At 49.2% G+C, this 24713-nt stretch overlaps 1 protein-coding gene across 9 annotated transcripts; it reads right to left on the bottom strand.

Annotated features, from left to right (window-relative positions):
- Positions 1 to 1697: 1697 nt before the first annotated feature.
- HEPH (hephaestin) lies at positions 1698 to 23948 on the bottom strand. 9 transcript variants are annotated; one of them, XM_051783479.1, is made up of 21 exons: positions 23197 to 23948; positions 20241 to 20437; positions 17940 to 18184; positions 17179 to 17391; positions 16463 to 16642; positions 15871 to 16125; positions 15186 to 15354; positions 13850 to 13989; positions 12859 to 12990; positions 12482 to 12693; positions 10697 to 10847; positions 10174 to 10386; positions 9621 to 9831; positions 9219 to 9358; positions 8173 to 8304; positions 7146 to 7252; positions 6182 to 6407; positions 4597 to 4736; positions 4075 to 4237; positions 3348 to 3380; positions 1698 to 2615 (listed from the first exon to the last, which is right to left on the bottom strand). In XM_051783479.1, the coding sequence occupies exons 1-21, from the start codon at positions 23938 to 23940 to the stop codon at positions 2371 to 2373; spliced, it is 4248 nt and encodes a 1415-aa protein (XP_051639439.1). In that variant the 5' UTR covers positions 23941 to 23948; the 3' UTR covers positions 1698 to 2370. The 9 variants fall into 9 exon arrangements, 7 of the variants coding, with proteins under 7 accessions (XP_051639439.1, XP_051639464.1, XP_051639470.1 ...); XM_051783504.1 differs by having other exon boundaries at positions 23126 to 23259; XM_051783510.1 differs by lacking the exon at positions 23197 to 23948 and adding an exon at positions 22023 to 23042.
- Between the last annotated feature and the right edge of the window lie 765 nt (positions 23949 to 24713).

Genomic DNA, 24713 nt, shown 5'->3' with positions numbered 1-24713 from the left:
CAGAGCAGAGCTTTACCTTGGCTGGTTTATTGTGTGCTGGCAAAAGGAGAAGAACTGGTATGATCTAGTGCCTTAGCTCCATGTGGGAGCTATTGCCACCCCTGTGTCTCCCCCGGGAGCAGCAATGCTGAACCCCTGCCCATCTTGCTGTCATCTTGAGAAGGTGACTCCTTGGGAGCCATAGGCCCATCAGGGATCAGTACAAACAGACACACAGGATGCTTACAGGATAGACTTGCTGCCAAAGCCAACATTTGCTTGCAGACTCCAGCTCAGTATCACCAGGACTGTGAAACATCTCTCCTCCTCTTCGCCTGCCCAGCAGCTGGGAGAGCCAACTCCTGAGTAGAAGCAGCTGTGAACTTGCTCATAAACTGTTCTTTAACACAGTTTATTGCAACAGAGACTTCTAGCAAAATGATCTGTTTCTGTTTTGTCCAAAGCATTCCCTTGAGTTCTCTCGGTCTGGGGAGGAATTGGTTGTCACAAGGACAAGCTCTTCATCAGAGCCACTCAGCTGCAGTTTCCTCCAGGGCATGGGCCCCAGGGCTTCTCACAACCTGGTTGGAGAGGAGATCTCTGCCTCTGATGGTCCAGCTGGCCCAAAAAATTGGAGGAAGTTTTGGAAGCCTGTTCCTTGAGGAATGTGTGAAATCCAGCTCCTGGCCCTGTGCTACCCTGCTTGGAGTCAGCACCCAAACCCCAGACTGGGCACAGGCTGCAGAGCTGCAGGAAGGGCAACTCCCCCGTTCTGCTGCCCTGAAGCAAGGGAATACATTTACACTCACTCCTCTGTCTCAGTGCAGGCTCCAAACCTTTTTGACCTATTTTTTAACAAGTCCATGGTGAAAAAAATAAAATAAAGGCTTTCTTCTCGGTTCTTACTTCTGATGCCATAGCTTCTAAATTCTCCACGGACTGATGGGCTTGGAAACCTCCCTTTTGCAGCAGCAGCTGAACCAGGCCTGAATCTGAGCAAAGAATGCTCTGAATATGGATGTTCAACAGCCATCCAGCCTCTCACCAGGTTTAATGAAGTGTAATGAAAGAAAATTAATGAGCTTTGTCCTCACTGCCAAAGGAAAAGGCAGCTGGAAATATGCAGGGATCCAGTATGAATTGAACATGATTAAATATGTGATAACTATTGTTCTGAAGAAAACAGTGCTGTTATACCTAAAGAGCCCCCAGAAGTCCCTTGTCATTACAGCCATTTAGCTGCTTTAATTGCCTCTGAAAGCCACTCAGATTTTTTATACTCTTTCCACTTTAAAACCAGGCACAGAAATATGTAAGCACTAACCTGCATCCATTTTGATAGTGGGAATTCAGGGGAGTGAGCCAAAGACAAATGTTTCATAGGGAACTGTTCAGTTCTTGGCCCACAGGGTGATGTGACAGTGATGTAAGTGGGCATGGCTGCCACTGGAGGGTGGCTACCACAGCCCATGGGGTGGGCCACAGAGGTTAGTCCCACCACCCACCCTGGCCCCTGGCAGGCAGCTGTGGCAGAGAGAATAGGGAGGTGCCTGACCCCAATCCAAAGGCACCCCAGGGCTGAAGGACATGTCACAGCAAGGCTGACAGTGAGGCACAGCTCTTGTCATGGTCCTTGATGGGGCACTCACCGTGACGTGCACTACCCTGAATTTGTGTCGGCCCACTTGCTCATCAAAAAACAGCAATCCAACTCTAAATTAACAATTTCTCTTCTGTATTCTTAATTGATTCACAAAACTGAAAATATTACCTCCCCCCCTTTACAATAATTACTTTAATAGTTCACAGTTTTTTGGGAGACAATTCCCAACTCAGTTCTGGCAATGGAGCAAGACTGGAATGGGGCCTGAGCTAGTCTGCTAGGAAAGACCAAGTGGAGTTGTTCTGGAGAGAAGAAAATGTCTCCCTTCTTTCTTGGGGAAGAGGAGTATTTAAGAAGGACCTTTTTCACTCGTTACTTGTCTTCAGTCAGTTCAAAGGGCCCTTGGATGCCTCCTGGGCAGACATTTTCTTTACAAAGGGCTGAGAAGGATATATCATAGAATCATAGAATGAGCTGAGTTGGAAGGGACCTCCGAGATCAGAGTCCAACCCTTGATCCACTACCACCGTGGCTCCCAGACCACTGATGCCACATCCAGTCTCATCTTAAAAACCTCCAGGGATGGAGAATCCACCACTTCCCTGGGCAGCCCATTCCAATGCCTGATTACCCTCTCTGTAAAGCATATGAAGAAGTCAGGGTTCCAGCTTCCCCACCTCAGCTTCTAGAAGTACAGTGCACAATTGAAATGATGCCCCAAAATCTTTTCTGTGGACAAGGATCCAGCCCCTGCTCCAATCACACAGCCCAATGTTTGTACGTGGCTTTTAGAGCCCCGGATTCTTTTGAGACATGAGTTTGAATCCGTCATCCAGGATGGATCTCCGATTGCGTCGTAACCTCTTTTGCCTCTCGAGATGGATGACAGCTCCCAGGAGGATGCTGGTGGCCAGGAGCAGCAGGATCCCTACAACAGCCAGAGCAATGACTGTGGCCTCTATCTGCCCTTGGGCCACCTTAGATCCAAAAAGCATGATCTTCTGGAACTCATCCTCATCCTCATATGGCAACCCTGAGAGACAAACAATAAGATATTATCAATGAATTGTGAAGAAATATGAAAAATCAGGAAAATAAACCACCACCCTAAACTACTCAGACTTTTACACAGAAAATTTCAAAGGGATTGTATCTACTGCTGGTGCTGCTCAAATGTCTTCTCACATCTGTCCTTTACAACACCCAAAAAAACCCAGGCACCTGCCTGGGCTCTTTTCTCAGGGGAATATCAGAGCAGAAGGCAGAAAGGTGCTTGTTTCATGCTGACTCCATCCCTTCAGCTTGTAGTGGCGATGGTGAAACTTCCCTAAACCACAGAGTCACTGACAGTCCAAGACAGGTGGGCAACTCAGGTACTCTCCTTCAACACTCTCTGAGTCTCTGCCAGTTCCTAAGCTCACACTCTCCTACGAAGCTGAATCCACACACAGCAGGCACAACAGGGGGCGAGGCCTCTAAACTTTTCCACCTAACACAAACAAACAAGCCTAACCAGCCCAACTTCCTTAATTCTATCCCAGGGCACAGACATTTGGCAGGCAGATAAACAAAGCAGCCTGGAGCTCTCCCCGCTATCCATCGCAGCCAGGCCTTGGGCTGAGGTGCTGCCAGGTTGGCAGAGCAGAGGCTGTGGGTGCTGTGTGTGCTCCTCCCTCCCCCTGCACCATCCAAAGCTCTGTGCTGCTGAGGAATCTGCCTCTCCCCCTTGCACAGACAGGGTTTGGCAGCACTGTCCACACCATACCTGCAGTAACGCTCTCGACTTCCAGCTCTGACTCTGAAAGGAAACAAAAGGAGGGTGAGAAGGTGTTGGGCTGAGCAGGCAGAGCTCAGAACAGGGCACATCTGGTGAGGATCAGATCTAGAGGGCTTGCAGGTTTTCTTTTCTCCTGTCAGTGTTTTCCCTCTCCACGAGACAAGAACATGTATCGCCTGCTTCAGAGGCAGCCCCCATCCCGCAGCCCTTCCCAGCCTTTGAAAGAAAAGTGCTGAGGAAGAAACACAGATGACACTGACACTGGGCAGGCACTGGTCACCCAGAGCTGAATGCCACCGGGGCCTTCACAGCTCTTTAGATTGGTAACAAATCTAAAAGCACATCACCATGTGGACTCTGTCACAGCCAAACCCAGTACTGAGTGACACTCACCTCTGAGCACCTTCCAGCTCTTAGAGCAATTACTGGCTGAGGGCTGAACGCTGCATCTCTGATACAAGCTAAAATCAAACTCACAATAACAACATAGGCAATGTAAAATCCAGAAAACAATTTGTTATTAACTCCAGCTCCAGGTATTAGGATATTCAAAGGGAACATCCTAAATTAACTACACTTAAGTAATTAACTGCTCCATTACCTGGCTGCTTATGGTATGTAAGGGCGTTGTACATGTGATGCAAACACTCAGAATTTTGCAGCTGTAGCAGAAAGTGCTGCTGGATGTTTTACAGTAACAGTGAAAGCTCCCTACCTGCTCTAGGCAGGACAGTGAAGAGGATCTCCATCCCAGCATGGATATGGTCAGACACATGACAGTGAAGCAGCCACGTCCCAGGGTTCCCAACCAGCATCTCCACCATTTCAAAGGTCCCAGGGAACAGATCTACAACATCTGCTCTATAGCTTTTGCCATTCTGTCAGAGAAGAGAGGCCATTAGCTGCAGTGCTCTCTGCATCTTCTCAGGAGGAAAACTCTGCCAGTGTCACTAGGGACTTCTTCAGCTTTTTAAAGATCAAAAAAAAAAAAAGCTTTCAGAAAGCAGCTCCAGGGCTGCAGCTGGGAAAGCAAACACAAACTGGCAATGCCTAACCCTAACAAGAATTAAGCTGGACATCTCAGCACAACACAGAGGTTCAGGGAGTCAGATTGCGATGTGTAAAACCACATCCCTTTCCTAGCTGGGTGAAACTGCTGTGGAGTCATTCAAAAAATTCAAGTCCAGATTAAAGCAAAAGTGCTGATATCAGCTTTACTGTCAGCAGATATTCTTACCTTGTATATGAAGGTCTCAGCATGAAAATGGACTGTGTGGACATCAATCTCCTGACCCATCCCCAGCAAGTACCAGTTCACCCGCTCTCCCTGGTACATGGTCAGCCCAGGCAAGTTGGCATAGAGCCTGCCATTGATTGCTGTGCAGTAAATAACACAAAGGGGAAAAGGCTGTTAGTGAAATGGTAAAGGTGCTGCACCACCTCAGAGGAAGAACATGCAGGGCAAGTTACAGGCAACAAAGCTCATAAAGCCACCAGTGCATCAGCAGTTAGTGTTCCCCACATGACAGTCCCCCAAGAGTTTGGCAGTCTCTCCCCAGCTCAGCTACTTCTCCACTCTGCTTACAGCCAGGAAAAGTGTCTCACACCCAAGGCCATGCTATAGCTCAGCTCAAATAAATCTCAAAAACTACCTCTTGGTGTAAACCTGCAGTCAGCCAGCAGAAGTGGTTGCCTCTAGAAGTCAAGATGCATAAAAATGGCCTCCTTAGCCCAGTGATGGAGAAACATGTATATACCTACATACCCCCAAATGTCTGAGCACCTCCCTTGGTGAACAATGATGAGGGGTAAATCCTGCCAGCGGGCAGCCCTGGGGTGCTGTGCCTCAGCCTGGACACACATGTCACACTCCAACCACTTGTAAAATCCCTGCATGGCAGGACTTTATCTCTCAAGTAGCACAGCTGGAAGGAATCCTGCTGTGACTGCGCACGCAGGAAGGGGATCCAAACAGTGAGTTAGCTGACTGCCATGGCACACACAGACTTCCATTTTCATGCTCAGATGACAACAGAGGGAACAGGATGGAAAGAGACAGGGTCTAAGGGCAGAGCACCAGGGTTTTACTCCCAGATCTCCCACAGGCACTTTGTGTAGCCTCAAACAAGCATCCAACTTCAGCCTGCTGGTTCTGCTAGCTGTAATACTGGGTTAACAATTACACCTTCACGGACACGTGTATTTGGAGAGTCTTTATCTCAGCCATACAAAACCAGTAGTAATGTCAGCACACATAATGCCACTCCTCACTACTCTTATCTCCACAACTGCTAAGGGACCTGTTTTACTGAGAATAGACAGATCCAGATATAATATAAAAAACCCCTAACATAAATAACATGCTAATTTAGAAAAATATGTTCATCCTGTCATGGTAGAAATAGCTTTTTGATAATTAGCTAACACAACTGAGCCATGTATTGCAGCCACATAGCTCAGAAAATTAATTTGAAATCTAACATTCTGATGGTCCCTGAGACAAACAGAATTAAATTAGTCTGATAAGTTAATTTCATGTTTGATTTTATTTCCTTTCCTGAGTCACTCAGACACATCGGAGATTAACCTCTCTGGCCTGGATGTTGTATTCCTCCTGACAGGGACAGCCACAATGATCAGCCCTCACTGCAGATCAAAGATTTGGGCTGTAGATGTGCTACAATATTGAGAACACACAGTTTAATTCTGTTTGTGCCACTGATTAGGGAAAAGGATGAGGACATTGACCGGGAGTCAGGCTCCTGGGTTTTGGGTGGCTGACTACTTAGAGAGGCTGCAGAGTTAACACTGGCTGGCATTACCGTGCATTTTGTTGCTTTCCACAAATTTCTCATCCATCAGGCTGATCTCCTTGTGATTGCCCTTACTGTAATGTTCCACATTCTCCTCCAAGTACCAGGACTGATTTTCATCAAAAACCAGGAACAGCAGAGCAAACTCCCTCTTTACATCCTTCCTGGTGCCATCGGACCGCAGGGCCCCTCTCCGGCAGACCTTCAGGGGCCCGATCAGCCCACTGTACACATCCTAATCAGAAGGAAGGAGAAATCTCTGAGGCAAGGACCTTCTCACCCTCTTTTGTATGCAGTTCTTTGCCTTTCAACAATCATTTTCTGTTCCTGTGTCACCCCACTTAAAAAACCTGGTGCTGCCGTGCAAGTAGCTTTGTTGGAGAGCATCAGCCACCAAAACACTTGATGCTCTTACAAGTGTAAATCTAAAAATCATAAACGTGAATGGTATCAAGACATTCTCCACTCTGCGACTGCAAAGATATCTGCAATTTGAGATAAAAAGGCCATTACTTCTGGGTTGAATGTGATGGTTTATTGCAGGATCCTCCAGGTTTTATCTCCTGTGTAATCAGTACTATGACAATCAATTCTAGCAACGGTCAAATCTTCCTGCTTTATCCATGAGACCTCAGTTTGGATAATTTCTGCCTTTCTAGATCAGCCCTAGGGCTCTCACCAATAGAAACCATGACTGACAGGGAGATGTTCTAATATCCCGCAAATAACTGAAGGAAGGTTAGTGGCAAGGAGACAGTGGAATTGTTTTATGAAAGTCTGTTAGGAAAAAATAAGGACAAACATCAGGATAAATTTGGAAGATTTCCTCTCCCAGGAGAACACTGGACGTGTTACCAAGTGGTTCCACCTCTTGGCTGGACCAATCTCTAAATTGTACCCAACTCACATTGTTTTCTAGATGGGGTAAAAAATTGGTCTAATTGGGCTTTTCTGGCTCTAACTTCTATTTTACCTTTACTGTGTCAACCGCAGAGTAGTAGATCCAAGGAACACAGGCTGAATCATTTGGCCCTGGACCAGATCTCTCAGGAACTTCCCACCGGTATGTCACAATGTCACCTGAGGGACAGAGCAGCACATCACACCAGGTGACACACCCACTCACCGAGCAACAGCAAAGCAAGATAGAAAAAGAAAATCCTGCCTCCAAAGTCCAAATTCAATTCTGTTTTTCAGATATTTCATCTTCCTTCCCCAAACACTGAAAGCAGAGTAGAAGCTCCCCTCTTGCAGCAAGGCAGAGGGGTCACAGGATGCACACACTGTCTGGTACCAGCACAACTCAGGTTTATCTGCTGCCTTTGAGACTGGACCTGGCCATGGAAATTCCACCTCTCTTCATTCAGATGGGGCTTGAGGTGATCTTTCCTATTCTTGAAGTGTATTTATGATGCTTGTTCAAATTGGTTTTTAAAATTACTCTTTTGCACATTAGTAATCCACTGCACAAAGACATGACCCAGCCGACAGCCTGGCTGTGGCTTGAACAGCTTGGGCAAGTTGGAGGGGATCAAAAATTACACACATTGGCATCTGTATCATGAAACAAAGTGGCAATTTCAGTCTGATCCTGGCAAGCAATTGTGCATTTCTGCTTTTTCATACTATTGTGCTCATACATCTCCCAAAGAAGAGGAGCAGGCTTCCCCCACGCCACGGCTACTAAGGACTGGCTAAGCCACCACCTTCCCCTTCTCCCAGACAGACCACACTCAGTGTGGGGGAATAAAGCTGCACACAGAACTCTGTCATACACTTATCCTAGAAGTCTGAGCAGAATGTGAACTCCCAAGGCTGTCATTCCCACACAAACGGTACCACCAAAACCATGCTGGACCTGAAAGACCAGTTACTGTTCAGTTCCAGTTCTCTGTCATAAGAAAATCAGGACATCTGAGGCTGCTTAAGTAAGCCAGTCAGGTTCTGGGCTAAAATCAGCTGTGCCAGCCCACAGAGGAAAACTGGAGCCAGGGACCTACCGGGGTTTGCCACTTGGGGCTGCCCTGCGTGCGGCTCCAGCACCCCGTGTGCGTGCACGGAGTAGGGCCGCGAGGCGTTGTTCTTGAATACCACGTTGAGAATCTCGCCCACTTCCGCCCACAGAAAAGGACCTTGAGACAGCAAGAACATAGGCTGAGACCAGCAAAATCCATCAGCACATCTCCCGGATACTCCCACCTCAACATCTCCCTGGAGATATTACCTTATAATATTTATGATGTTCCCCTCCCTCTTCTCTACTTCCCAAAAAGAGAACTGGACATCAGTCCCAATCCAAGTCTTAGGAAACTGGACTGAGTTTCACAATGAGGGCAATGAAGGTGGTTACACATCCTAACTGGGCCCAGCACAACTAAGGCTTGATTTCTGAATACTGTTGTGCTAAGTGTCGCAACATGTTGATCATCCCTTGCTGTTGGTTTCAAAAAATGTGGTAATATTCAACCTGGCCTGATAATGTCACAAATCAGAACTGCAACCTATTTTGAGTGGCAGCTGCTGCCTCAGCCTGGCTGCCCTACCACCACTTACAGCCTTGGGTTTGTAACACAATAAAAACAGAACTGGATCTCTGCAGACTTTGATTAGTCACTGCAACCAGCTCCTCCACTTCCCAAGGCTGCCTTGGGAAGTGCATTTGCCTTGTCCTGCATTTCTCACAGCTACAAATTTTCCCCTCCATGTCTCAGTCCCCTCTCCAGAAGTCAGTGGTTGTTTCTGTCCCCCAGTCAGAGAAAGGTAGCTGTGAAACATGCTTTGCCTGAGCCATGAGAGAATGCTGGTGCAAAGGCAGGCAGGAGAGCCTAGGCTTTCCTACAAGCTGTGCTTAGGACCCTTCTAACTGTTGTCTCCAAAGCTGGCAGACGTGGGTAGGAGACAGTCCCAATTTCTCCTCACTTGCATACACAGCAGATGCCTAAATATTCAATGGGCTCTCAGATTACTGCCCTGAGCCACTGCAGCTCTAGAGCCCCAGTCCCATTGCTGTGTGAGCAGAAGGTGTACCCTCTACACACATCCTTACCCAGGATCCCTAGGTGTTCATCACCACTTTTCCTGGCCTTGGGGGTCTGGAAAGTGCCATCCATGTACTCCCTGTAAACTGCTTTCTTGTACCTGGAGCCGAGCAGTCCGTTCTCGTTGCTCAGAAACACGTCGGCGTAGCTGAGAAATGCAGAACGAGTGCTGAATACACAAAACCTCACAGGGAGTAAGCAACTAAGCTGTGGCAGGAGGCCCACAGCTGAAGGGATTTCCCAGAGCCAGCTTTGGCTGCAATGGAGAGCACAATGACTCGGAGGGCTGCGCTCCCATCGGCAGCACCACCAGCTCATGCACCAGGTCACAAGTTGGCCAAGACACCCAACAGGCTCCATCAGGGTCTGCTGGGATACTGCCACAGGTTTCCCCAAAAGCTGAGCTCTACCTCTCTTCAGAGTGGTTGTGCCGCTCCCTCTCCCAGCTCCGGTCGGGCGCGTAGTCCCACACCACCTCCTCCGCCGCGAGGTAGTACGTCCGCACTCCCGTGTACCGACGGGAAGGAGCAGGGTCCCTCTTTCCACACTTGGAAACGACATACTGTTCCCTCATCCCATACTGGTAGTGATTGCTCGTCTGGCAGTAGATCTCAAAAGTCCCTGAGGGAGGCAGGATGAGCAAAGAAATCAGTTGCTTTTGAAGATTCCAGGAAACAGGTGCTTTGCCAGCCAGTGTCAGTATGTGCTGGGTGTATCTGTGTGGTGTTTAGGGAGCTTGGTTGCCACAGGCCAAGGTTAAAAGGAGTCACTAGAGAAACCAAGAAGGAATTGGCACGACAAAGTCCTACACAAAAATCGTCGCAGGAAGCTTTCTTACACAACAATCACGTGAAGCACAGCTCACCCTGTAAGAGTTGACACCATGCTAGAGAATCTGCCACAGGGGCAAATACCACAATGGGAGACCCTTCCATCTGCCTGGACAGCTGTGCAAGCACTCACCGCTGTTATCTGGCTGCATGAAGGCAGTGGCAAACGTGTGGGGGAACAGATTGGCTGAATCTCTCCGCATGCCGTTCATCTGCAGGGTGTTTCCCTGAAACACAGCTCCGTGCACATCTGCTTCACTGCCCAAGCCCAGGAGGTGCCAGGACACTTTGTCTCCATCACACATATCCAGCCCAGGCAAGTTACCAAACATAAATCCATTGATGGCTGCAAAGGAGAAAGCAATTAACTCTCTGCAGGCAGGTATCAGCCAGGAGGTTCATTTTGTGCATACAAAGAACAGGCCTGGCATGGGAAGGAAGGGTAGTTTATTTGCAATTCACCCCTGAGTACACTCAGCACACACTTCCCCAGACAGTTGGGCTGCTTGTCCACACCCCACCTGCTGCCTCCAGGCTGGTTTGATTCCAGGTCAAGACCACACAGCCCCTCTAGCCCCCAGCTCAGCCTTTAGAGGAGCATCACCCAGTGCTTTGCAAGTTCATCCCTGCTGCCACAGAGCAGCATCCAACCATACCATGCATCCTGTTGGATTCCCTGAAGCCATCATCCTTCTTTACAGATGTTTCTTCCATTCTCAAGTAGTACTTTATGTTGGCATTTAAATACCAGCTGAGGTTCTCATCAAACACACTGAAGAGAAGGTAAAATTCTCTGTCGATCCCTTTCTATAATTACAATGATGGCTGTTAATTTTTAAAACACACCAATTAACTACCCTTAAAGTTAAAGCTGTCTTGCTTGGCTCTTGTGTCCCCCTTTACCTTAAAACCTGGCTCACTGAGGGCCAGGACTCTGTCCCTTTATTCATGTTGAATGTTCCTCTTTTATTTCACAAAAGGCACCACTTTTGCATTTTCCATGACACTTCCATGAATAAACTGATCAAAACTCAGCCAAGGGCATGAAGTCATTGCCCCCTTCCCCCTCAGCTGTAAATTTAGGTGTCAGTGCAAACCAGTCCTGAGACCAGAGCCCAGACACGAGGCCGGTTGATGAACACACTCGACCCTTCCTGCCTCCTACCACAGGCTGGAATTAGGGCTTTTTTTAATTACCCTAAATCCTTTCAAGTGTTAATTCTCCTACAAAATGCACTCCAAAACATGGTGTTTCCTCACTAAAAGAGCATCCTGGTGGTGTCCATACTCTCGCTCTGGTGTCACTGTTCCCAGCAGTACTAAGGCACCTGGCCTGCCAAGAAGGTGAAGCAATTCCCAGACTGCAGCACACAGGTGCAGGGGAGTGGCCATGCACCTTCCACAATTAAGCATTCATTAAAGAGTTGCCTAAGATTGTGGAGCCAGAATTGCCACCCCAGGTGATTTTTCTCTGTCCTATCTTTACAAACAGGTCCATCCCTGTTTTGCTTACACCCTTCCAATACCTGCCCACATGGGCTGCACGTATTCCCGATCTCTCTGCTCAGCAGATCCACATTCCACCCTGGGTAGTGTGCTGATCTCTTCTGCACTCCTAATTTAGTCCCATGGTGCCCCTACTGCATGTGAACTCCCCCCAGGAGGCTCCGGGGGCAGCTGTCCCCAGACCCGTCCCCGCTGCCGCAGGACGGCAGTGCTGGTTTATCTGCCACCTGCTTCTTTCACAACAAGGCTCTCCCTCTGCTCATCTGTCTGGCATCTCCCCCAGATATCAATTTACTATCTTCCCCAGACTTATTTCCAGGAATGGACTATCCCTGAGTGAAATTCCAAGAGGAAGTTCTGTTTGCCCTTCAGATTTCACCCCTCCTTCATCAAAAGCATAAAGACTGACATGGATTTTCACATGCTTTTTTGTGGTCAGCTCTGCTTGAAAATGAACTTCTCTTGCAGAATAAACAAGGCTCATCCAAACAAAGCACTGTATCAAACAAAGCATTGTATCACCCAAGCAAAACACCTGTAAGTGAAAACGTCTTGTCAGTGTTTCTGGGATTGCAATGAGTATTCCACATCCCTCTGAAAGCAGCCTGCTACACAAGCCCCAGGACAAGAGTTACCTATAAGGTAACTGTTCCAAGTTACAATTGTTTAGCCAAGTTCATCTATGAACTTAAAGCAGAGCTCAGAAACCATTTTGAGGGCAGCCTGGGAGCCCAGAACACTACTGGCCTTTCCCAGGCTAGACCTGGGCACCAGCTGTCCCAGCATTAACCTGACCCATGGCTTTGATTTGACTCTCCTGGACTTTCACTATTGCATATTTGTTTTCATTACGTTCCCTAGTGTTTTGCTGACACTTTCTTTCTCTACATGAAAGCAAAGAATCTGGTAGGAGCAGGGCAGATAAACCCCTTTACCTGTTTGTTGTTGTCATCCAAAGTGCCTGGCTGGCAGATGAGCAGAGGCCCCACTAAGCCCGAGCTGGAGTCTTTGACAGGGTTCACAGCTGAGCTGTACATCCAGGTGAGGCAGGGAGGGTCACTGGCCATGGGCCCCACATGCCTGGGCACAGTCCAGCGGTATGTGAAGTTGTGCAGTGGCGCCACAGACATCCCATTCTGGGACAGGCCTTTAAAACAGGGATTACAGGATTATTCCTGAGGTCCCTGCAAAACCTCAGTTACACCTTCTCACCAGCTACATTCATAGCAGGCTTTACTTTGTTCATGTCACCAAAACACCCAGCACCTCTGAAGGGTGATGTGGGTGTACTCAAGAAAAGGGATCCACCAACCATCATGGTACCACATCCCTTCCCACGCCTTTCCGTAGGACACTCCGTGTGGCTGGATGCTGAAGGGCCAGGAAGCTTTGTTAAAAAACGTCACAAGGATGGTGTCTCCAACTTCAGCTTTGATCACTGGACCTAGAAAATAGCAGAGAGAACAGATCAGCAATAGAGTACCTCCCCAGGCCACCAGGCAAACCAAAGCAGCCGTGGCACCTTCCCCCAGGCTGCAGGGGCTAAGGAGGAGAGCGGGTGGGTGCCCTGGCTGCTGAAGGGAGCTCAGCGGGAGCAGGGACAGGCAAGGGTCATCTGAAAGCACTTTGGGTCTGCGGGAGAACTCAGAGGTGTCAGGCCTTCACAGGGGGAGTAACAGAACAGCCAGATGCACTGGAATGCCTTCGGGAAAGGCCCATGTCTCTCTCCCACTGCACAAGGCCCCCTCAGCCTCTCAACACGTGTGCCTCAGAGATGTGAGATGCTCCAAGCTCACCAGAGTCTGTGAGCCCCTGCCCCAGCCAGCCAGAGAGGAACACCAAGCCTTTACCATGCCTGTCCCCACCAGCCCCTGACCTGCCCTGGGTCCACAGAGCATCCCAAGGACACAGAAGGGGCTGAGGAGCCAGGCTGCCTCTATGTGCACACTTGGCTGTGACAGAGAGCACCACTCAGGAGAGGTCTCTGTGAGAACATGGGGTTTGCAGCAGGCCTTGAAGGGACTCAAAAACATGTTAACAGGAGCTACCGCCGTGACCTGTTTAGCTTTAGTCACAAATACTACACTGTGTCCCTCAGATACCTTAAGAATCAGCTCTGAAGCGATTCTGTCTGTTCTACCACCTCCCACCTTCGCCTGTCCCACTCGCTCTCAGATGTGACTGTTGTGAAGTACCTCTGTGCCCCCAAAACAAGAGGGTAGGTATAGCTAACTGGCACTCCCAGCATCAGCATCCTTCTCACCAACACTGACAGAGGATTTGCGTTCCTGGATGATTCTCACCGAGTATTCCAAGGTGTTTCTCTTCTTCTGATTGCTGCTTTTCCTCACGGAAGCTCTCATCAGTGTACTCTACATACTTTGCCTTCCAGTAGACACCCCCAATGCGGTAGAGGCTACGCTTGAAATACTGCTCAGCAGGGCTAAATGCAAAAAACAAATGTCAGGTTATTTCATAGGAAAAAAAAATTCAGTCGTGTTCCCCTACTCCCCCTCCCCCTCCCTCTGGCAAGACCAGCAACATCTCCAAATCAAGCAGCATTTCAGACACAGACAGCACCTCTAGTTTGGAACCAGCACACCCTCGACTCTTCAAAGCTTTTTTATCCCAACAGACTTGTCCACTTGCGTGTTCAGAGAGCACCTGTGGCACACAGCCCTCTCCCAGCTGAACCTGCCAGGTTCGGTGGCACAGCTGTGATCAGCACCTCTACATAGGATGTGTAAAGGAGTCAGTGGGAAGGCAGTGCTAAAAGACCAAGCTCTTTAGAGGTCGTAGACAGCCCAGGGGACGGCCACAATCATAGCTAAAATAAACAGCTGTAAAGTGATTTATTTCCTCTGCCAACACCCTCGCCAAACACAGACATAGCAAGCCTTGCAGGAGAGGCAGCACAGTTACAATGTCAGCTCACAGGTCTAAAGAGCTTTCAGTTCTAAGGTCTGCAAAGTTGCTGCACAGCACTGGGTAAATAATTAACTGCTCTGCATTTCTCCTTCTCCATCTGAATGAAGGATATCCTCTCCAGCAGCTTCCCAGGGAAGGGAGCGGAGGGAGAGGAATTTGTTTCAGTTAGCCAAAGCCTGAAGGGGAAACCTCTCACCAACTGCTATCACAGCCACTTGATCGTGGAATAGAGGGCTGCCACCCAGGTCCCTGCATTTGATTTCCTAGAAACTGCTTCCTGCAGCAAGGCCACCCTGAGGCCCATCCACAGGCCAGCTCTGCCACCTGCGTCAGCTGCATCAGGGGCTTTTTGAACCATTCCTTAAATACAAAGATCTGTTCCTAGGTCAGGCACAGCAAGCAGAAATGAAGCCCAGAGGCAAACATGACAGCTCATGTTGTACATCTGCTAGGACTCCTGCTGCCTGTGGGTATGCTTGTGCCACACAGCATGCCCATGGGAAGGCCCAAGGTACCTGTACGGCTCAGTGTGGTCTGGCTACAGCAGCCTCCCTTTCCAGACAGGGTGATCTGCCTTCCCAGGAAATGTACTTCATGTGAATTGCAGGCATGTATTTTGAAAAGAAAAAAATTCCACGTTTTCCTGAACAGGCTTCCTGACACAGGCCAGAGCCCCCAAACACTGCCCAAACCCATCAGCCTCTCACTTACCTGCCTGCCTCACTCAGCCGCTTCCCACTGCTCTGCTCGAGCCCTGAGGGTCCGTAGTCCCACTGCACTTCCTTGGCAGCTATGTAGTACTTCCGAACTCTCCCTTCCAGGGTGGATGGCAGAGCTTGCCGAGAACAGGGCCGGACTTCATAGAGTGCTCCCATTCCAGCTGTCCAAGACATGGAGGACATGCACACTCAGCCCCCTCAGCCCCTCTCCGATGGCCAATGGACACAGTCCCACCTTCCAAAAGGCACGTGGAGGGGGGAAGGAGAGTAGGTACTTCCCACAGCAAGGAGTTTGTCAGTGAGCAGAGCTTCCAACCTTAGGTATTGGATGCTATGGAAGCATATATAGAGAATGACTGGAGCCTTCTGCTGCCCTCAGCTCTACCATGCAAGCACCCCTTACAGGGACCAGAGCTCTTAAGGCACTGCCTCATCTCAGCTTTCAGCTGTACCAAACGTGGAACATCACACTCTGGTACAAATCACCCTCACCAAGGCTGCCCTGCACATTAATAATCAGCCCGCTCCAATTTATACAAGACAAGGAATAACCCACTCATCTGGGGATGTTTTCATGCTCAAGGCACTGTCCCCAACTACACTGTACATCACAGGACCACACTGACAGAAAAAACAGACGACACAGAGTCCAGGTCATATTCCACCTTCTGCCTTACCTTGTATGTGATCATTGACCTGGCAGCTTAGCAGCCATCTCCCAGGGTTACTGGGGATCATGTCTGCTGTAACAAAAGTGGCTGGGAAGAGGCTGGCCACGTCTGTCCTGTGGCCTCGGATATTGAGTGTTGCTCCATGGAAGAACGCTGTATGAACATCAATTTCATTTCCCATCCCGAAGAGGTGCCATGAAACATCATCCCCAGCACACATCGTCAGCTCAGGGAGGTTGCCAAACACATAACCATTAATAGCTGCAAAACCAAACAAGCCAGAATCAGAGAGCAGAAAAGGGGCTTTCAAAGCTCCTACCAGCAGGTTACAGCACAGACATAATGGGAGGATGCACCTAACCAGAACTCATCCTCCTCTTCTGTTTTGGAGAGCCTAGCTCCACAGCTCATTCCTAAAACAAAGGGTATAAAAGCTCACTCAAGCCAAAGATTAAATCAAAACAATACTTCCTTTTTCTGGAGTTGTTGCCCCATCCCTGTGACATTTGCTCAGCACATGATCTCAGAGCAGATCCCAGAGCACTGACACCCTTGAGTGTCTTGGCAGAGTCAATGGCCTCACAAAGCTGACACTGACCATGCATTTTGTTGCTCTCCTGGAATTCCTCATCTTCTTTGTCTACAGAGCCAGGATCTATGCAGAATGATGCTATGTTCTCATCCAGGTACCAGCTTAGGTTCTCATCCACCACACTGAACATCAGAAAGAAATCAACATCCACATCCTGGCGCCTTTGAGAGCTGCCAGTCAGTATTCCTGAGGGAAAAGGAGAGAGGAATGAATGCAGAAAAATCATACATCAGGTAAGAGATTAAAACAGCAATAGCAGAGACACATTTGTTACATGAATTGGAGGCAGATGCTTTTCCACCATCCTCACCCTTTTCCAATATACCCCTGCCAATACAGTTCTCTCTCCCAAGCGGCTCTGCCACTGTATGGCTCCGCTGCAACACCTTCAGTCTTCTCAATCCTGCTGAAATCAGTCACCATATTTTTAATACACAAACTATATCTTGGACAGGAGTCTTGCTTTTAACATGGATTCAAGCAGCTCTCTTAGATCAAGAGGCCTGCAAGCTCATCTGCCCTGCCAGTAATGGATAAAGACAACACGATGACCAGAACCCTGCTAGAACACAAGTACTGTCTTCTCTAACCAAGCTGATTTCCCCCTGAAGCTGGGAGACGCCCACCAGAGTATCTTCACAACCTATCCTTATTCATGTCACCACAAAACCTTTACACTACAAAACTGCAGCCCTCAGCTGCTTTTTCATGGGTTTTTTTACCTTTTTTACATGTAAGTAATGGCCCAATCAATCCAGATGCAATGTCCCTTGGTGCATCAATATGAGAGTGGTAGATCCAGGTCAAGCAGTTTGGGTCATCAGCAGTTGGGCTGTGATCTTCAGGGACAGTCCAAGTATAGGTGTAATTCCCTCCTGGGAAAACAGCATCATCCTTCTTCTGATCCTGGGGGGACATATCGGGATACAGGGATCCTGGAACAATTGAGCAATCACAACATCCATTCAAGAAGAGCTGAGATGCCCACACATGTAACCTTCTACTGAGCCACCCTCACTCAACAGACCTGGATGTATGTACTTGGGTAGCAGATTTCAAAGTGAGACTCACCATTCCAAGGCTGAAATAGTGTTTAATCATCACTCCCTCAAAAGACACTGAGGCACAGAGCCACTGTAAGGCAACTTGCCCAGTAAATGGGCAGCACAGAGTCAGCAAGATTATTTCCATTCTGCCTAGTGCTACTTTGCCTTCAATTCTGCACTGTGCCCCCACAGTCAGCCTCTTTACAATCTCTAGGGTTAATCAGCGTTTTGGAAGTTCTTCTAAAACCAAGAAGCCTGGACCGTGTACTGTAATGTGCAAGTCAGGAAACTACTCACAGTCCCCTGACCCTGCTAACCCAACACCAACCAAGTGCAGTTGCTTTCCAGCTGGGGCTTTACAGACAGCTCTCCTCCACACATACTCCTAAGTTCCCAGTGAGTAAAATCTGTCTCTGTGATGGCAGTGGCTCATTTACCTTCAGAGTCCTTTTCGTAGAAAACACCGTGAGGATGGATTGTATACGGTCGAGTAGCAAAATTTTTTAGGTGTACTTTAAGGGTATCCCCCACTTCTGCTCGGATGACAGGCCCAAGGAACCCCAGCCAGCCAGGCTTGGGGATCTCAGTGGTGTACGTGGAGTCCATGTATTGCTTATAGACAGATTTCTTGTACGTGCTTCCCACCCTGTCTTTCCCAGGCTGGAGGAATGCTGCGGCCTGGCTGTTAAATTCAAAGGGAAAGGCATCGTTATATCCAACAGCTGGTTGATAACACAGTACAGTGATGCTGACACTCCGCTTTCCCAGGTACAGCTGAAAACTCGGGCATTAGAGGACCCTGGGATGCTCTAAGCCACCTCTGCATGGCCACAACCTTAACCTCAGCTCTTCACCAATGGACACAAAGTGCACCCCTGAACTGTGCCCTACGAACAAGGAACAGGAAGGGTGGTGATTCCCTGACAATCCCATGTGGGTGTTGCAGGAAGGACCTTTCTCATGCCTGCTTCAGCCTTCACTGGGCTCTGAGAAACTCACTTCAATTCCTTTTTGGCCTTTGCAGCTAAATCCCAAAGCGGGGAGGAAGTTTCCTGAGCTCTCTGGCCAAAATTGATAGTCTGAAAGATTATTTTCTACTTAACAGAATCTGAATTCCTTGCAGAATGACAGATGAGTCAGGCAGGTACGTACCCAGCACGTAACCAGCTTCCAGAGTTAAAACCTCATACAGGTACTAAAGTTCAACTCATGAGCACATTTGATCTTTATGGCTAGTTCTTAATAGATAAGAGATGAATCATGGTACAGGTATTAGTGGAACCAGCCTAAATGAGAGCTGAGGTCACTCCCCCAACTTCCCCCTTTGGATCAATCACCACAGCAGTAGAACAGCCCTGTAAGGGAGGCAAACTCTAACACATGTCTCAGAGCATGAACAGTTGAGACCGAGATATTAAGCATAGCCCCTTTCATTCAAAAAGGTGCAGGGCTGGGCTGTAGCTACACAACCCAGAGCTCAGCCTTTTGCCAAGTCAGCCCTGCAGCCATCATCCGCAAAGAGTTTAAGTTAATTCACAATTCATTTTGCAGATCTGAGTCTTTCCCCACACAGTCCATTTCTTCCCAACAACATTTCTTCAAATATTTGACTACCTCTGTTGTTCATATTGACATCATATCCCTTTCTAATTGGCAGCAATTTCATTTCTGCAATCACTGTACAAAGAAGTCCCATTAGCTAATTGTTTGCAGCGACAGAACAGCTTTTAAATTCCTTTTAAGTTCAACAGCCCTGAATTTCATTTCCTTTTCTTCATGTGTTATGAGAGAAAGCAAACAAAAACCACTGCATTTACTATCACTTCAGGAATCAGTGATAACATCTTTATTAACCCTGAATTTTTGGGGGTTTCCTGTGAACTAATTTACATCTATACAGCACCTCCAGAGAACAGAGACTTTTCCAAGCTAAACTGACAGACTCTCATGTTTCTGTGAACCCCTCCTCTTCCTGCTGTGCTGGTTCTGAAAGATAACCCGAATGGGGTTAAGGACTGAGAGCAGGTCAAGAAATACTGGCTATTCGCCACAGAAAATGAGGGTGGCAGAAAAAGCACAATTGCCTTCAAAATTCTTTGGAAAGCTATTAAACAACAAAACAAACCACACACAAAAAAAAACAAAACACCCACCCAAGAAAAAAGTTTGGAGCCTTGAAAACTAAAACCGAAACCTGTTTTTGTAATGACTCAAAGTAATTATAGCAGTTTCCAGATTTACTTTCGCAAGAAAAACAAAAATATTTTTCAAACAAAATCTCATGCAGGAAGTTCCATTAAGTCTAAGGCTTGAAATTCCATTGAAACAAAAAAGCTGTCTCTGTGAAGTCATTTACATCACGATGAAAAGTCATCCTGCCTCAGAATACATAAGCTGATCACCAGCTGGAACTAAGCAAAATGAAACCTCAGGGCAGAGCATTGCACAATCTGCGCTATTTTAGAACAAACTGCTCTATGTTCTGTTCCATGTTTGTTTTCAGTACACTTCCCTCCAGTGTACGGGCTCTGGATGCTTCAGACTGACCATTCCTTTTTCCACTGACACAGGTTCTATGCTCCTATGACAAAACTAGTTAAACATTAAGCTCATAAAGATCAGAATCTATCAGTAAATCTCTTGCTTGCTCAGATGCCCCAAAATACTTACAAAAAATTACACATCAAATGACAATTTGAAGCCAGTCCCAGATTAAATTCTCTTAGAGCCAAACATACCTGTTATGAGCAACACTCTGGTTAGCGAGCACATTCCTCCCTGTTGGAGCATAGTTCCAGTCCACCTCGTGGATCCCCAGGTAATAGACTCGTGTCACACCCTCAGCAATTATGGGTGACAGCGTGGGGACACAGAGCAGCAACCACCAGACCAATCCCATCACAGCCTGAAGGGAAAGTGCTTTTGGAGGTTTCACCTGTTTTGGGAAAACAAAGACAATAAAACAGAATATGATCACCTAGGTTGAAGGTACTGGACATTTTGAGAGGGCATGAAGAAATCAGGTGTAAGTCCTATTTGGATTGTTTTTCAAATATCCAAGAAGGAAATCACTCCATAACAGAATTAATGCACAAGGTGGGTAAGATCTTGCCTTGCTAACGAGCCCCCAATACCAAATGTGCTTCTCTCATAATAGTTTGATTAACCCTCTTTTCACCGCTGCTGATGTTCCAAATCATCTTACAGGTCCACATACAAAGCTCAGGGAAAGAGTCCTGAGTACATATCTGTATATTTTAAACTCTCGCCAAGATCTCTCTATTCTGTCACCTGAGGAAGTACAGTTTAGTCACTATGAAGTAATTTTAAATTTTAACTTCGTTAAAGATGGATCTTACGGAGCAGTTCTCTGTAACCCAGGAGTACATTTCAAACAGGCTGCACAAGGCTTTTTGCTTTTTGTTCCATTAAATGCTTTCTCCACGATTACGACCACAAAGTAGCTTACTCGTAATACTTCCAATTGACATCAAGCTTGGTGTGATCAAGCACCAGAAATACTCGGAAGAGATTTGGGGAAAAGTTGGGGAAACTGTCTGAAGTCATCAAAATACAGTTCTGCCAATACAGGTTCAAAAAGCCACCTGTATAAGGAGAAGCTGATGCAATATGGGACAGTAGAATTACACCAAAGGATAAGGAAGGGTTAGAACAGATGAAATGCTTAAGAAAGGTCTTATCCAGTGATACCCTAAACAAAGCTGGATGTAACCAGCAATCAAACTGTACCTAAACCACATGTCCAGCTCTTCAGACACATAACAGCAACTCAGAGCATGTTCAGCAGAGAGAAACAGAAAGCAAGAGAATGAGACACATGACCTAACAAGAAAGCTCAAAGGACTCAGTTTTCCTTAATTTCATACAGAAGGGGATAGTGACACAACATCATAGCAAACGAAGGTTTTTTCATAAAGAGACTGTCATTACTTATTCTCCCCATCTTTGTAACAGCAACATGAATATATCAGGTTTATCTGCAGCAAAGCTGGATATTCTGTAAGCTTTCAGCCAGCATAGCACATAGCAGCTTTGAAACCTCTTACCACATCTGATACCCAACAGACAGGATTCAACCACAGCGCACAGCAATGGACTAGACAGCTTTCAAAGCTTCATTTCTGATTTTCAAACGTGCTGTGCTGTTCTCAGAAGCTAATGATAATCAAGTATTGCTGATTCCAGATAGTCATTAAATTGAGAAGTTGAGACAAAGCAACTCTCAATTTGGAAATGCCTTCTTTCCTACCTTTCTCGGAAGGGAGTTGTAGGGATCTCTAAATCAGAAATGGTTTTGATTCATCAACACAGTATAGCTCTGCTCCAGTGGCTCCACCAGCCACTCCCTTTCAGAAACTCCTAGTCACACATCTAAGAAGCTCAGATATAGAGCAGCCCCTTCCCTGTGGCCCCAGCAGTGTGGGGACAACGGCATCACTGGCTCAGCCCCACCGCCACACACCATCCTTATTCCCTGCTACTGCTGCTCCAGGACCCACCACTGATCATGGGGAGGTGAAATACTTGCTCTGATCCACTCTGTGCCAATAAGGAGGATTCAAAGGAAGGGCTTCAGAAAGCTGTACCTGTGCTGTTTCACACGGGAGACCAGCAAAAGGCAGCGCAGAAGGAAAGAGCCAGCACTGCCAGCCCTCAGCCCGGAACCTGCCCCCCCGCCGGCACACGCCCGAGGGAAGGGCAGGGGATGCTCCTGACTCATCAGCCCAAGCTGTGGCCTTCGTGTCAGTGCAGGGCAAAGTACGCGGGGTGGCCTCCTCAAGGCTTGGGAGCCACCGAGCCCAGGGAGCCAGTGCGGAATGGTCTTTGTGTTCTCCCACCTCAATGGTTTATGCAGGCAGTACCACACCCCAGGAAAGGGCAGAGCTCAGACCTTACAACAGGGTGAACAGCAGCTCTCGAAGCTGGTTGTGAAAAATGGGGATGGAGACAAACCCCCTGCACCAGCCCACTATTCCTGCATGGCACAGCCCCTGCTCCGTGCAGCAGCACCACAGCACCCATCAAACGGCCAGAAGTCCTGGCATTCTAATTGCTCTGTGGTGTTCTCTGGCACCGAAAATAGTCAAGAGCAAGTCTGAGACAGTCCTACTGATTCTTTAAAAGAGTCCCACCTGGGCTTTGGCTAGACCTTAACCACGACACTGCACTCACCTCTGAGGCAATTCTACGGTACAGCAAAATACACCCCTGAATTCAGATGCAAAAACTGAGACCGAGTCTGTGCTCACATTCCCCTCCCAGTGGCTAATCACCATTTACTCGACTAGTGCAAGGTAAAGGTGGTCCAAAACCTTAAATTCTTTTCAAAATATTTTTTTCAATTTTTCTTTGATAATAATATATGCCTTGATTAAGGGGAAAGAAAAAAGGAAACAAAACCAAAACCAACCTAAACTTTGTATTACATTCATCCCTGAACCTTGCATTTTACAGCAGAACCCTCCCCCCAGGACTGCCCTTTGCCGGGTCCCCAACAGCACAGGGATTGCGAACGAACGGAAATGAGACTCCAGCGGGGCTCGTGGGACGCAGCTCCCATCTGATCCGCGTGGGCGCTGCGGGGCCGTTCCCCAACACCTGCCTGCAGGAAAACTCCTGTCCGAGAGCGAGGGGAAAGCACCGAGGGAAGGCAGGGGGCGGCTCGTCCCTTACGTGCGGGCGGGACGCGGCTCGACGGGGCTGCGGAGCGGGACGCGGGACCACCGGCGGGGACGAACCCGGGCGGGACAAAGGGGCGCAGCCTCCGCGGGCGGACCGAGCCCACCCCGCCCCGGCAGTCCCCGCCCCGAAGCACCGCCCGCCCCCGCACCGCCCGCCCACCGTGGGGGCCGGGCTGCCCCGCCCCGCACCTGCGGGAGCGCCCCGGCCGCACGCGCGGAGCGCTGTCCGCGCTCGCACCTGCCCGCCCCGCCCAGGGCTCGTCCGCCGGTGCGGGGAGGCCCGGGGAGGCCCGACCAGGGCCGAGCAGCCCCGGACAGTCCCGGACAGGGCCGAACAGGCCCGAGCAGGGCCGGACAGTCCCGGACAGGGCCGAACAGTCGGCGGGCGGCGCCGGGGGGGGCCGGGCTGGGGGGCCCCTTTAAATGCGCGCGGTGACGTCACGCGGCCGCGCGCTCCCCTGGGAGCACAACAAGAGCCACGCTCGCGGCCGCGGGGCGGGGCCGGGCGGTCCCCGCCAATGAGCGCTCGCCCCGCGCGCCGGCCCCGCCCCGCAGTGCGCGCAGCGGCCCCGCGGCCCGACCCGGCCCGGCCCGGCCCCAGGATGCGAGAGGCGCCCGCGCTGCCCCGCGGCCCCGCCGCGCCCGGCCCCGGCTCCGGCCCCGGCCCCGCGCCCGTCCCTGGCTTTCTCGCCAAGCTCTGGGCGCTGCTGGAGGACCCAGACAGCGACGACGTCATCTGTTGGAGCAGGGTGAGGCGGCCGCGCGGGCCCGGCCCGGGGAGGCCTGCGCGGAGGGCTCGGGGTGGAGGGGAGTGCGGGGCCCTGCGGGCCGGGCGGTGGCGGCGGCGAGGGAGGAGGAGGATCCCCGGCTGCCCGGAGCACCCCGAGCCCGGTGGGGCAGCCCCGCGGCTGTGCCCGGGACGCCGCGCTGCCCGCACACCCCCCGTGCGGCCCGGGGGCCGGTCCCGAATTCCCGGTCACCGGCATCGGGTGGGGAAAGGAGTCATTAACTGTTAGTTTTCTTTGCGGAGCGGAGGCAGATGCGCCCCGCGGGCACAGGGCACGGACACACAGACCACACACCCCAGACAAGCACCGTGTTTATTTTTGTCCCTGTCATTTTTAAATCCGAGGGATTTTCTCCTTTGTTTTTAGCCGTTTGTCCTCTACAAGGAAAAGATAAAAAGAAACACAATGTTTTTGTTCTCTTTGTGAATAGCATTAAAAGTGATGCAAAAAACCTCTGGCCTCTTCCAGGAAGTTTGATCTTGAGCATATGATAAATCTGGGACTGCTGGTGTCTCACTTACCCCTGGTCACCGCTGGGTTGTGTTGTCTGAACTTTTGCTTCAGACAACTAACGGCAACGTTACTTGGTTATTTTTAGTGATGACGCAGCACGTACAATGGAATAATCTTGTCAGGAGCTGGTCAGACTGATGAAGGGAGATGAAATCTCTCTAGTGGTGTGAATTCCATTGTGTTTGAGCAATGCTTATGTTTCCTGTGG

The sequence above is a fragment of the Manacus candei genome, unplaced genomic scaffold, assembly GCF_025592945.1.
Source record: "Manacus candei isolate 608988 ecotype Guabito, Panama unplaced genomic scaffold, ASM2559294v1 h1tg000003l, whole genome shotgun sequence".
In the NCBI taxonomy this organism is placed as follows: domain Eukaryota; kingdom Metazoa; phylum Chordata; class Aves; order Passeriformes; family Pipridae; genus Manacus; species Manacus candei.
This window is presented reverse-complemented; position numbering and strand designations above follow the sequence as displayed.